This window comes from Girardinichthys multiradiatus, chromosome 22 (assembly GCF_021462225.1).
Source record: "Girardinichthys multiradiatus isolate DD_20200921_A chromosome 22, DD_fGirMul_XY1, whole genome shotgun sequence".
NCBI lineage: Eukaryota > Metazoa > Chordata > Actinopteri > Cyprinodontiformes > Goodeidae > Girardinichthys > Girardinichthys multiradiatus.
The window spans coordinates 16,383,819-16,398,567 of NC_061814.1; the positions used below are offsets into that span (position 1 = coordinate 16,383,819).

At 37.8% G+C, this 14,749-nt stretch overlaps 1 protein-coding gene across 1 annotated transcript; it reads left to right on the forward strand.

Moving 5' to 3' along the window:
• Positions 1 to 479: 479 nt before the first annotated feature.
• On the forward strand, positions 480 to 12,155 carry LOC124859473 (p53 apoptosis effector related to pmp22). The gene is made up of 3 exons (XM_047352268.1): positions 480 to 1,011; positions 7,999 to 8,136; positions 10,573 to 12,155. The coding sequence occupies exons 1-3, from the start codon at positions 807 to 809 to the stop codon at positions 10,779 to 10,781; spliced, it is 552 nt and encodes a 183-aa protein (XP_047208224.1). The 5' UTR covers positions 480 to 806; the 3' UTR covers positions 10,782 to 12,155.
• The last annotated feature ends 2,594 nt before the right edge of the window (positions 12,156 to 14,749 follow it).

The following is a 14,749-nucleotide window of genomic DNA, read 5'->3' on the forward strand; positions in this document are numbered from 1 at the left end:
TTTGAAACACCAAATTTCTTTGTGGTATTATAAATGACACCGCCCAGCTTTGCTTGATAAAGTGTCCCACCCTTTGGTAGACGCTCCTCTTTGACTCAGTCCTGACACCTTCACCTGTCATCTGTTATTCTTGTGATTATGCTTCCAGGAAGCCTAACTTATGTATTTGAAAAAAATAGTTACGATTTTTTTATCCTAACTTTTGTGTGTGTGTGTGTGTGTGTGTGTATGTGTGTGTGTGTGTGCGTGTGTGTGTGTGTATGTATGTGTGTGTGTATGTGTGTGTGTGTGTGTGTGTGTGTGTGAAGTGTGAATTATTGGTATCAGCAAGTGCGAGCTGTTAGTGTTGAGCTAGTGCGCCATCTTGTGGCAGCTTGTGCCCTGCAGCGTCCTTATACGTAATATTTTCTTAATTTCTCTGGTGTCTCTCAGCACTGACATACCTGCACCTTTAAAGTAGATGCTTTGCCTGAGATAGAGAGTTCAGCTCACTGAACCTTTATTCGGTATCTGCTTCGGTTCAGATTTTTAAATTGGCCCCCAGCCGTCGCTCTGTGTAACCTGACACTGAACGGGGCAGGGCTGGTTTTTCATTCGACCCACCTATGTCATAGGTTGGTGTCGACTACATTTCTCTCTCGGGTGGGGCAGGTATTCTTATCTAGCAGCCGTACTTTCACCGTCGGATTCCTCGCTCCGCGCAAAGACGCACAGGACACAAGCACACCCTGCTCGGACGGACTCCCTTTCACCCAGGTTGTTGAGTGTTTTTTTCTTGCCCTTCTCCATACACATTCCGATCCAAGATGTTCCGCTGTGGGATCGATTACAGACGGTGTAAGTGTATCATGCCCCTGCTGGTGCTGTTCGCCATCATTTTTGACATAATTGCCATCGCGGCCCAGTCCGGATGGGTCGAGGACGAGAACCAAGAGTCTCACTATGCCAGCATGTGGCAAGAGTGCCGATCCAGGAATAAAAAATGGGAGTGCAAGTCCCTTATGGATTACGGTAAGTGTTTCAGACACACACAACTTGCAGATCCGGTGTTTGAGTTGCTGTCTGATAACCAAAAACCCCAGGCTGGTTGGAGCAGGGAGGCCTGCAGGCAGGCAGAGTGAACTTTCGTCTTTACTCTAAAAAACTTTTTTTTTTTTTATCTCAGCCCACTGATTCACAACAGAAAGGGAAGATTTTAACAAAGTGGCGCACAAGAAACTCCAAACAGCCAAGTGGAGTTTTATTTATTATTCAAATATAAAGTTTTCATTTGTAACAAAATACATTAATTGTTGAAGGAGGTTAAAAAAAATGCTGGAGATGCACCGATCACTTTTCTTGGCCGATTCCGATTCATGTTTTTTTGTTTGTTTGTTTGTACTTTGAGGGTTATAAGCCATAAAAGAGAGACAGCTTTGATTACAGTGAAAAAAAAAAAACTAAAACAAAAGAAATAATTTTTATTCATCAAAGCCCATGACCTTTAGCTGATTTGTACTCAACGCATAACAACGGACCTTTTACTGACCAAGAAATAGCGGAAGTTCCTTGTTTTGATGGGTTTAATGAGCAGAGAAACCCTCTGCTTTTCTGTTTTGGACCTATATCCACCAGAGCCAATTATGGGAAACTGGTTGATTGCAATCTTTGTGCATCGCTAGTTTTCCTAAATTTGTTTGACTGATTGGTGCATTTCTGGGAAGAAACTTGTAATTCAGGGAGAACATGTTTATTAAGAATTAGGAATCAGGAGGAGGTGTCATAAAGCCACTGAAAAGTAAGATCAACATTATTTATAGAGAGCAACTCATTCAACTTTCATTTGACTGAATATTAATACACTTTATAATTTAATATGACTCATATGTGTGCTTTTTAATGGGGTTGTTTGACTTTTCAAAAACCTTTAAAAGAGCCAAGGTCCAAATTGGTGTATTAAAAAATGTTACATAAAATATTTTAAACAAAATGTAAAAACAAGCTCTACCAAAAGGTTCTAATGCAAAAACATATCAACTCCAAAATATGTTACAGTTTACAGTTTTTTATTCAGGGCAGTAGCCACAAACCAGGTACCGGAATGAAGGTATATCTAGTTTTTAAAACATTTACGGTTCCAAAACCCCAAAGATGTTCCATCGTACCATTTAAAGGATTTAATTGGCTTTTAATGAGATGCCAGAGAATGAGATGGAGTTAACAGAACTTTCTCTGGCTATCTTGAGTGGCTATCTGTGCACTGCCATGCAGGAGGAATAAAGAAGGCTCCTTTTCGTTTCCCTCACCACCACCCCACTTCCCGCGTGCAACAAAAGTCATATTCCGCTGTGTGAAAAATATTTAAAGTTACAAAAACATGAACAGTTGTGGTTTCTGAAAATACACGAGCTCCACCAATCATCAGCCTTTTTACAGAAACACTGCAGTAGCATGTCTAGCAGGCTAGTTACCTGAGCAGATAGCCTGACTAATGAACCAGCTAATACCACCTTGTTATACCTGCTGGTTATTCTTGTGTTAAAATACAGTGATACCATATTATTTTCACTCACCCACAGTGTGTCTTATACCAGTTCATGCTTAGTGGGCAGGGAGATATGATGGGCTTTTTGGACATTTTGTCATGGTGTGGTTTTGGATCGGATCAAAGTGCAGACAAGAGCTCAGCAGGATCATCTTTGTAATTCAAATATTTATTTACCAGGTCAAAAACATAGCAAAATCACTGCAGGTTTCCCAAGGCAAGACGTGGCAAAAACAAAGCATAATCATGGACGAGAACGAGGTGTGACGAACACAAGGAACCAGCAACAAACAAAGACACAAAACCAACTAATATACTGATAACAAAGGGCAGGTAATCAGAGAAAACAGGGAACAGGTGTGACAAGGAGTTAGGGACGCAGAAGGAACAGGTGAAACAAATACAGAGACTGAGGATGGGCAAAGTAACTAATAAACAGAAACACAGACCAAGCAAACCTATAGACAAAGATAAATAATCAAATGGGGAATAAGAAAACTAGAATAATCATGACTAAAGTAAACAGAGAAACTAGAGAGAACCTAGGAACAACAATAGCAACCTGAGAACAAACAAAGAACCCATAAAGAAAACCTGAATACAAAAGTAAACAAACCTAACCACACTGACTGAATTAACTGGAAAGGAAACAGAAAATAAACTAGTAAACAAGAAGAGTGCAAAGGAACAAATAATAAAACACAAAGATACTAAAGAGAAATAAAACTAGAGAATCCAGGGAAGACCAAGAACTATAATAATAATAATAATAATAATAATAATGATAAACCATACAAAGTAATAAGAAAACAACCATAAAAGAACTTAAGAAGTAAACACTAGGAGGTGGAAGAGGGAGAAAAGAAAAACATGATACACAAACCAAAATAGAAAAATCTAAGCAAAAGGTAAACAAACACAAAGCCACAAACAGAGTCAAAAACTGTCACTCCGTGACACATTTGTTGTAAAGTTTTATTCATGGCTTGTGTTTTCCATACTTTTCATATCTAGGGAAAAGAAAAAAACATGTATACAGGCTAGCAAGAAAAACCTTTTACTCTCAAAATCCAAAAAATCTATTTTACAATTTTGCTTCTGTTTTGCCATCATTATCTAGAAACTGAATCTCTCAGCTCTGAGGAGGAAGCCTAAGGGGGATTAAAGAACCGTCTCCAAGCTGCAAACTGAGACAGTGAGAGGACAGGTTTTTATCAGCCTGCTAAAATGCAAATGAGAAGTAGATTTTAAGGACGGTGACTTGTTAGATGCAGATATGATCATATTTATAGACAAACCATGTTTCTCCTTCAGTGAAGAGGTCCAATCAGAGACACGTAGCTCAGTGTCACACACTCAGGACAATAACTGTGAACAGAGCATACCTCTGTCTGCTGCTCAGGTTGTGTTTGTGTTCTCCACACCCTTTAGAGGCAGCATTCTTGCTACATGTCGCTCACTTCCGGAAATGGCAGCCCACTGCATGTTGGGATTTTCAGAGAACATGCACGCTCCCAGAGGCATGTTCCTTTTATCATTTATCATAAACAGTCTAAGCTCACAAGTTGACTGTGTCTTGAGTATAAACACGCTGCAGCATGATTTTTAAATGAATGGTGGAACATTTGCTATGAGCAGAATCAGTATTCCTAAAATGTAAGATTACCTTAAAACTTTTAAACTGTTTTATGTGACAAAAAGTCAACTGCAATCAGGGATCATGTTAAGATTCTATGTAACAGGTTATAAAGATAACTCTTCACTGATAGTTACAGTTACAGTGGTCGTTGTTATCAATTTCATAAAAAGCTCCTGCTAGTGAAGTGTGTAGTTCCAAATTCTTCACTACTTTGTAAAAAACTGTAATTGTTTGTGTAATATTTATATCTTAAATAATATATTGGGCATTTAATAGGTTTTTGTACTTTTTTATTAATTGAATGAAAGAAAATGGTAGGTGTCAGTGTTTTTATTGTCAAGTTACAACGACAAACTTTAATGTGTTTCATCGAGATGTTGTCACCTAGGAAACAGTCAACCTGTGTGTACAAATATTTTGTAAATAAAAACCTGTGATGGCCTCAGAGGTTTGTTAGAGAACATTCATGAACAAACGGCATCATAAAGACCAAGGACCACAGCAGACAAGTCAGAGATACAGTTGTGGAGAAGTTCACAGCAGGGTTAAGTTCAAAAACAAAATCTCAAGCTTTGAACATGTCAGAGCACTGTTCCAACCTGTCATCTGAACATGCAAAAATAATTGTTATGAGAAAGTAATCAGAAGTCCTGTTTGCACAAGTCAGGTAAGGGGCAATTGTAAAAAAAAAAAAAAAGAGGTGCTCTGGTGAAATATCCATCCGTCCACCGCGCAGCCACTCTGGTCAGACGTGGCATATAACTAGCACTGCACATCACCCTGAAAAACCATTACCACAGTGAAACGTGTGGTAGTATCATGCTGTGGGGACACTTTTCTTCAGCAGGGACAGGGAAGCTGGCCAGAGTTGATTGGAAGATAAGAGGAGCTAAAGACCAGGATAATCCTGGAGGAAAGCCTGTTAGAGACTGCAAAAGACCTGAGACTGGGATGGACAGCCACAGAGAGCCCAAATGGCTGTTACTTCAATAACTGGCTAACATTTACTGCAGTGCATGCAGTTCTTCACAGTATGCATATAGCGTACAGCAATAATGCGATAACAATAAATCTGCGGGATATGGTGCAGCCTACTAATGCTTTTGTAAGGCACTGTAACATGTTTCTTATTTAAGGCTTTGGACAGTTTGTTAAGTAAGGTGCAGACGTGACAGTATTAAATGACCATGGATTTGCTTTTTTATAATGAAAACACTCATTAGCTGGGGCTGTACTTCAAGTTAGTTTAATGTTTGGCGGCAGCAGCCATGGAGAGGCATCATTATCAGTTTACACTAAACACTGATAAAGAATTGTTTTTATAAAGCTTTCATACCATATCTGTTTGTCAGCCAGTTTCACAGAAGTGATGTCAGGAGTTCCAGTCTCTGTATATTTATCATGTTCTGTTTTGTCGGAACTGCCCTCTGCTGCTATTTTGGCCCGATCTCCACGGTACTCTCAGCATGGGTTGAAGCAGTAAAGCGAGGGATGTTCACAGCTGCCAGAAGAAGGACACTTGCTAGATAAGAGAGGCTTATTTTCTCCTGTAGGTTCTAACGGTTGAAATACTGGCAAGGATCTGAAAAACCAAGGAAACAAGCACAGCTCAATTGTGTAAATAACAATGCCGGGAGGGAGGAGGAGCTGTTTGTCCAGGAACTGCAGATTTCCAGAGAACAACATGAACAAACAAGTTTTTATGCTTTTAAAAGAGGGCGTCTTTGGAAAAAGACATCAAACAATTAGAGCTTTATTATGACTCATAATTAGTATGTAATGGAGCAGTTGCAATAGTTTTACCTTGAATGGCACTGGAAGTAGCTGGATGTTTGTAGTGCTTTCTACTATAAAATTCAAATAAAAAAAATAATAAAAAAGGGCCTAGTAGAAGATGGGTGTTTTGTGTTGTAGCGTCTTAGTTTGTCTCTTAGGAAGATTTTAAATTGAACCGCCTGTGCTGGCAGGTCAAATTTGTAAAATGTTTGAGTTGTGGTCTGGGGGCCGCACAAAATCATTCCAAGATGGTCTCCAGGCCCCTGCTGTAAACACTGCTTTAAGAAAAAGTTCATGTAACTCTTGTTAGGTGTCACTATTTTCCATATGCTTGTTACATGCATATTTAGCATATGTAACATGCCAAAGCAGCAAGGCACTTGTAACCCTTTTAATACTTTTAAGAGTCAACATTTTTGTGTAGTGGTTAAAAAACTGCTGTACAAAGTAAAGGATATGGGAATATTCAAAATCAAAAAAACAACTGAATGCAGTACAGTCATCTTTCATTCATAGCAAAATACACTAACAAAACATATTTGATCTTTTCCCAAATTTATACGATAACTAAATATACTAAAGCGTTCTATTTTGTCTGTAATCAGAAGGGAGAAGATGTGAAAGTTTGTTTGTTGGTTATTCAAGGCTGCAGATTTATTGGTGGATAATTAGTATTTATTGCGTAAAGTGCATGAGAGCAACATAAGCCATATTTTTATTGGAAAGAGAAAACAGATGTCAAACAGCTGGATGACATAAAGTTAGAAATGAAAGCAGGAATGGGCTGTTCTTGTCCTCACCCAGGCAAACACATCTAGATTAAAGGAAAAAATAGTAGTTATTTGTCTCACCTATAGCATTTCTACCACATGCTTTTTTTGGTTTCCATACTCGCAGAGCTGCTAAGCTACAACCAGCAGCATGATTAATATGTTTCAGTAACCTCGGAACAAAAGCACTTTTAGCAGCAACATAAAACATGATTAACTACCAGGGTGCAACTTTACAGATGTGTTGCCTTTGTTTGTATTTTGAAAGATTTTCCTCCCTCCTCCTTCCTATGGTGTCAATAAAATGCACGAATGTGAAAGCAAGCATGAGTCTATTTGAGTCAGCGCTCAACAATCTTTTGTGAAGGAAAAGGAACGAGTTTGTTCTCAATGAGCTTGTGTGCAATTTAACATCTTCATAAAGATGGGAGAGGAGTAAACCAGTCAAACTAGCCTGGTTTGTCCATGGGAAAGAAATGTGTCTGGCTAGGACAAGTCAGACATTACCTGAACACACAGTCAACAACATGGCTGTGAATAATATATGGGTGTGGACTGATCCGATTACAGAAAGCCAGCTTTGTTAAAAATTCACGCTGCGAGCTTCGCTGCAATATAGGACAACTCGATTATCTGCAGTAGGCTTTGGGTCCTTTTTTGTATTTTTAACATTAATGGTTTTGGATGTTTTTCCTTCATCGCCTTCTCTAGGCAAAATCTGTTTGAAGCTAAACGTACCGTAAACTCAAAATAAAATTAAGATGTGTGCACATATTAGCAACTCTTGGGTCAGTTTCCAACCAGTTCACAAAGATTAAAACACATACACACAGAGAGAGGTGCAATTCCAACTAAATTGCAGATGTCAGCGTAACAGCGAGGTGAGGCATTGCTTCGGGTGTGGCGCCTGCGTGTTGAAAGCACACCAGCCTTCTCCATCATCCTCGATGAGTTCATGCTGAATGTTGTGATAAGGTGCAACAATGACAAAAGATCTGTGTTCCACTCAAATAATTGTAATTTACTGATGAATGCCTTATGAAGTTGTTTCAGAAGGCTTATACTTGGGTTATTTATTTACAAAAATGTTGAGGTATTTATTACACGTTGGAAACATTTTTACACTGCTGTAGTTGGAGCCTGAATGTAGCCATTGTAGGTGTTTTAAACAAGATTGTTCACATTTTCTGCCTGGACTCTGAGAATTACATATACAGACTTTTATGTGATAAATGTAGTACTGAGATCTTCTTGAGAAAATTAACCTTATTGTTTCCTTTGGATTCCAGGTTGGGCACAGGGTGTGGCAGCTCTGATGATTATCGGCCTCCTCATCCTGATCGTTGCCTTCATCATTTCCATCGTTGCCATGTGTAACCCTGGCAATTGCTCTTTTCAGAGCGTTGCAATAGTGCTATTTATTGTTGGTAAGCTATACTCACACATGTACAGAGATACATATTTCTACAGCCATAAATAATAAAATCCACCTAAACTGTTCACAAGCAGGAGAGGAGATTCAGGTGTAAATATCCATTGTCAGTTTGTCTTTACTTCATGTATTCTCCTGTGAGTTCAGGTTTTTCTGGGTGTGGTTTCTTTTTACATCATAAAGACTCTGATTAATTCTCTGGTGGAGTGAGTGACAACTTGTCTAACATGACAATTTCTACCTGCTGATATGCTACCTTAGAATTGAAGTCACTAAAACATTTCCATGTGATTTTCATAAAGAGAAATAAACTTAGGTCCCATTTACTCCACTAAAGTAAAAGACAGATTGTTTTGAACCATGCTGTTGTAAAGACCACATGACACAGTTGATGCACTGCGATAAGAAGCTTCTGTTCAGGGTTATTTTGCTGCTTTTGAAGAATATAGACCACCTTTAACAAGCTGTATTACTCAGTAGTATTTTAGATTGTAAATTACAGTTAATCAAAAGCATTCCAGATCCATTGGAAGCACTAAAAGACCCACGTGCCAGAAAATTAGAAGCTAAATCACTACCGTTGCTAGGCTAACACTTACAATGAACACAGCCTTACCAGTTTGCTCCACTATGTCTGCCAGTGCAGCAGAATCCATCAAGTGAAAAACTTCAAGCAGGAACATGAATAGATTCCTGCCGGTTTATGTTCTTAAGATAACCTTTGTCATGGCCTCTGCTTGTTTCAGCGTTGCTATCCACAGCAGCAACTGTCTTGGGTCAAACTCTTGGTCAAACAAAATCAGTAAAAGAGATCGCAGCTGGACATCTCCCTCCTCACATCACCCCCCTCTCTGAGCCTTATCATATTCTTCTTCTTTGCTGTATTACGCAAAGAAAGGTCTGACAGACTTGGCGAAAATGCTTCAGAATTCACATGGGAATCTGTCAAAAGATGACCATACACAAAAACCGCCCCTTTACTCCTGATTCTTACAGAATTTGATGTACACAACGCAGAATTGAACTTTTCTTAACTGAAGAAATCACCTTTGTCAAAAGGTTTCCACATAACATTTTTATGTGTCATGTGGAAACACTTTAGAGTTTATATTTGTTTTACAGCATAAATGTTTTAGTACACACCATAACACAAAGCTCAACCCATCTCAGATTGGTTTCTTGAACATGGCAATAAGTTCACTCCACCCCAGTGGTCTCCACAGTCACCAGATCTCACTCCTGCAGAGCTCCTGTGAGATGTTGCCGAATGGACGAAGAACGAAGTTAAGCAGGAGAAAGCTGTGGTGTAATAGTTTCCTGCAGGTTAGCTCTAATCTGTTGAACTGAAGGCTCTGCTGCTCAGCCTCATTTTCCAAGCACACCTCATTTTCACTCAGCTAAAATAGCATCCCTGCTCACAGCACATGAAGTTAAATATAAAAGTAGTTTTCCTAGAGTGTAGGAGGCTGCTGCAAATCACATGAAACCATTATGAAATATTAGAACAGGAGAAATACCAGTGTATTGAATCACATTTAACATCCTCAAAACTGTGGCAAAAAGACCACCTGTTGCATGTTTTAAAGACTTCCGAGCATTGTACCTTCACTTATTAAAACAGAATAGTTTTAATGGTATTTGTTGATCCACATCCTTGTTCAAGTAGTTTTGCAAAACTTTACTGTTTTTTTTTTTGTTTTGTGTTTTTTTAAGTAGTTTTCCCTTTCGTTTTCTCCAGGGAATTTCTAACAGGGTTACAATTACAAGTAAACTAAACCATCGTTTGGGGTGGAAAAACTCTGCAAACGTTTATTCTGACTTATGAGGCTGTCGCTGATTGAATACAAGGTGTTTTTCAGGAGAAAGGTCAAATAACTGGATTGTTCTGGGAAATTGTTCAACATTAAAAACAGAGTACTGTGAAGCTGTGAAGGTTGTAGGTAGTAGGTATTTAAAAGAAGGATGTTAGAAGGTATGCCTGAAACTGAATCATAGAATTCCACAGCAGTCAGGATAACGATTGGGACGTAATGCTAATTAGGAGACGATGACAAGGTTAAACACAAAATCCAGTGTGATGTGACAGTGTCATAGCAACAGTTGGTTTAATCTGTTTACTTTAACCTGACTGATCCCAGGTAGAGCGTGAGAACAGAAACTAAAACACAAATGAAATTCTCAAAATGCTGTTCAGTGCCAAACCGGCTCTGAACAGTTTCAAAGTTTAAAAGTCTACCACTTTGAATGTGTCACAGTTTAAACTGTAAGAGGAAGTTAAGTTAAGAAAATGTCATTGTCATTTTTTATTATTGTTCCACCCATTAAATCTCTTTGAACACCTAACAATGAACTAGTTGAGGAAAACAACCTCTTGGGTTATTAAATGCTTATTCATCTTACACTGATCAAACTTGTCCATCTGTCCCTGCAGCAATCATCCAGATCATTGCTCTGATCATCTACCCCGTCAATTTCAACGAGAATATCTTCGAGGGCCAGTATAACTACACTTGGGCCTACGGGTTCGGATGGGGCGCCACCATCATCTGCTTGGGCTGCAGCTTCATCTTCTGCTGTCTGACTAGATACATAGATTACATAGATGGTAGTGAGAAGATCAAGTACATCTATGAAAAGTAAATCTTCCTACCTGTCCAGCTACAGTAGTTTCCACCCCTCTCACTGTCAACTGGGTCTCTTATATATCAATGCTGAGAAATCTTAGTCTTGTTGAAGACTTCCCTACAAACCTAGAGGGAAGCGGACTGTGTCTGGTTCCAGCTTTAACACGTACAGATCTTGATTTTAGATTCGGTCAGCATCTCTAGACTCTTTTTTTTTTATTTTTATAAAGCTACACATTTTCCATATTTCTTCAGCATTTTGTAAACTAATTCTTAAAGCAATAACGCCCAAGTGCAATTACCTTAAAGGGCTACTTTTGTGTAAGCCACAAGCAATCCAGATTTGGGATTTTTGCACCAGATGCACAAATGTTTATCAGTTCACATTGTCCCATGTAATACATTTGGTATTTATCATATCTCTAAAGCCTACCAGAAGAAGGAAGATGCTGAATGTAATCTGTACAAGCAGAAATGCAACTGTTGGTTAAAAAAAGTGTCTTTTTTAATGAATTTTCACATCTGCTGTTGGTCTTATTGTTTGTTTTTATGTGTTTATGGAGTATCGACGGGAGATATGTTGGTTGATGTTATAATAGAATTAGAGATGCTCTGATACTCAGATGCTTGGTTAAACGTCCACTGAAATGTTCCACAGTTTTCCTTGATTTTTATAGTTACAAAAAAATGTTTATTGTAGCAATATGATCTTTTTGAAAACTATGAGAATAAACTAAATATTGAAAAATATCGTAACACCCTAAATCATATTAAAAGGTTCAAACTGCCATGTTTAATTATTATGTCAATACTGGTTAAAAGGGAGCAATATACATTTAGTTTATTTTGTTTTAATGTTATATATTCTCTTTTGATCATATTTTTACTCTTTCTGGACTTTTAAAACTGCTGGTTTGGTGATAAAACGTAGACCAAAGTTTCCAACACTATGACTCACTGTGTGAAAAGAAGTTGTGCCTTGGCTTTTTTTTCTCTGCGGTTAATCCTTGAACTTTTCATCCTACTGGCATGACCGGTTATAGTCACGCAGTGTGCCTAATGTCAAGACCAATGTCCTGCCCAGGCATGATCAAGTGACTTTTATAGGCTTATATTTAAAAGTTCTGAATAACATTTCTGTTGGGTAAGTCAGTAATTCAGCTGTTACTTTGCCCAACTAACCCGGAGCTATTAAAAAACATGGATTTTATAATTTGGTAGAAGTTTTAACTCTCACATTTCTGTGTTTAACGCAGGCTTTTCACTGTAAATCATCAGTGCTTTACTGTACTAAAGACAAATGTAACGTTTTTTCTGCTGTTCTTTCAGGTTTTTTTTTTTTGGTAGACTGTGTATTTTTTTTAAAATAAAGCGTTTTTATGTAAAGGAAGTTCAGTTTTCTCTCTTTTTATCTTGAAGCAATTAGGATTGTATTTGAAAAGTGAGACTAATACTCACTTTCAAGCAGAGACTGTGTACCTGGTTGGGTAATTTATAATATTGCGGAACATAAATAATTTGGTCTGATGTGGAAAACTACACCAAAATTAAGACACCAAATAATTATGTAGGAGTCTAAATGCAAAGCATGCTCCCATTATGTTTATTTTTACTTCGTCTGGCATTGTCACTGCTTGTGTGAGGGAACAGATGATGCACAACGTAGGAATGTGTTAACCCGAGTCAGAGATAATGAAACGCACACACAGCCTGAGAGGAGCCCCACCTTCACACAAACTGACTGACAATTAGACTTTGCTCGGCATGTCCCAACAGCTTCGTTTTCCCAGAGAAAAAAGGGTGGAGACAGAACTAAGTGTTCAGCAGAAACACGTGGAAGGAAAGTGACATGAAGGTGAGACATGAGGCAAGGAGGAGTAGAGTGGGAAAGTTAAAGGATAGATGCTAAAACAGAAAAAAAGTGGATGTACTGAACTTAAGCAATTAGAGCATTCTGTCCTTAACAAGTCCCAGCCCAACACTTCATTATAATCAATGTTTTGTATACACCTGAAAACTCAGCACTTGTAAAGAGTAGTAAAGTAACACAGTACATTTTGTCAACATTAAATAATACGCAGTTAGCATTATGACTGTGTGCCACTTAAAATTACAGTTCAGGGTTTTGAAGAGAGGTTGTGTTAAGAGAATATATTAGGTAATATCTGTATTAAATAACACTCTTGGCATCTTTATCTAGTATAAATACCTATTAGTTTATACAAGAGGATTAAGCTAATCCCTAATCTGAGAGGGCCCCTCTTAAAACAATTTCAACCTCAAAAACCTCAAAATGGTTTTCATTAAATAGAAAAATAGAAATAAAGGTTTGAGGCAGCACACCATCAGTGATCTTCCTGTGCAAAACCTGCTGAGAATTAAACATCTAAAGCATTTCTGATCAGGGTAACAACCTTATGTAAGAGTAAGGGAGTGCAAAAATGAATAAAAACAGATTTCACTTAAACCACTAAAGTATTTGCTTTTATATCAAGCCGTTGCTCTGACCTGAAACATGTTTAGTCATCACCCGCGTTTCACACAGGAAGATCTTTGGTGACGCACCACTTCTGGCCTTCATTTCCCGTATAAATAATCATTGACTTCTCTGTAAATAACCCCCAAGTGCAAACATAAATGGCTTATATAAACAGCTTATAAAATGGATAAAGAATAGATTGGAGTTGTATTCACATGGTAGAAGGCCACTTCTTGGTCTTGGCTCATCCCAAGCTAGCTGTTAGCTTCCAGCTCCAAGACAAACCAATCTGGATTTTATCTGGAGGATATTGATCATTTGATATGCTGTCAATTTTGTTTTAACAAACTTAAGCCTTGAAAAGAGCAATAAAAACAAACCATAACTAGTTAAGGGAATCAAGTTTTTTATACAGTCCAACAAACGGTTACGGAACAAGGAGTCTCAAGCGTGGCAGAAAAACGTATTGAAACCTGAAACAACAATAGTGGTTTGCGTCTCACTGTATACAGCTGAGCGTGATGTTTAAAGAAGAAAAGGTGAAATATTTTTGCCTTACTGCAAAATAATGGATTTGCTGTTATGCAAGCTGTTTTATTTTAATTTTGTAAGCAGGTTTAGATAAATCAATAGACACTGTTGATATGCAATAGTCCCCCTGATGTGTAACAAGCCTTGAAATAAATTCAGTTTTTATTGCAGCAGCAAAAATTCGTGCTTTAATTTGAGTATATTAATTTAGTAAATGTAAAAAGCACAATATATAAATAATTGAATCAATAAATCATACAGTTATTTGACATAAAATCGCTCATTATCACTACCATACATCCATCTATTAATTTTCTTTTAACCACTGGCCACAATGCTAGTTGTGGCTTTGTCTTTATTTTGTCACCACTAACAGTGAGGCCAATGTTGAGATTGGCAAAAAACAAAATCCAACACCCAATGTTAAAGAAGTAGAGAAACGAGTGGTATTTTTGGCTCTTCTGCTATCCTCAAAAACTGCTAGATGCTATTTACATGTGTTGGAATTATGATTATTGATTAATTAATATTTATCAAGAATTATAATTAACAATCATAATTTGACAAAATTAATTTCTTAACCAAAATCCTCATTTATGAATCGAGACCAGAGATGTCTTCTGGTGTTTTAACTGTGGCTTAACGCCTTTGATAATTACAACCGTTAAATACTCAGTAATAATTGATAACTATTACCAGAGATGTCACTGTTTAATCAACCGTTTCTACCGAAGCATGGGGAACTTTTAACCTTATTTTGACTGACGAATCACTCTTGCACAAAATAAACACAAAACTCTGTCTCTTTATCCATGTGAATATTTATTAAATCACAGCCTGGTAAAATCCGCTCTTCCGATTTAATACTCTTCACCTACTCAAACATGCGAAGTTCTACACAAAAAGGGGGTAAGACATTTTCTTTGTCTTCAACTTTACTGCTTACTGGCTTGCCGCCAAAAGTTTTATTACCC

Bases quoted from the DNA above. Each gene is read 5' to 3' on its own strand.
- LOC124859473 (XM_047352268.1), top strand. From the start codon at position 807: ATGTTCCGCTGTGGGATCGATTACAGACGGTGTAAGTGTATCATGCCC. The intron at 1,012-7,998 runs GTAAGTGTTTCA...TTTGGATTCCAG, and splicing joins CAAGTCCCTTATGGATTACG to GTTGGGCACAGGGTGTGGCA. The intron at 8,137-10,572 runs GTAAGCTATACT...CTGTCCCTGCAG, and splicing joins AATAGTGCTATTTATTGTTG to CAATCATCCAGATCATTGCT.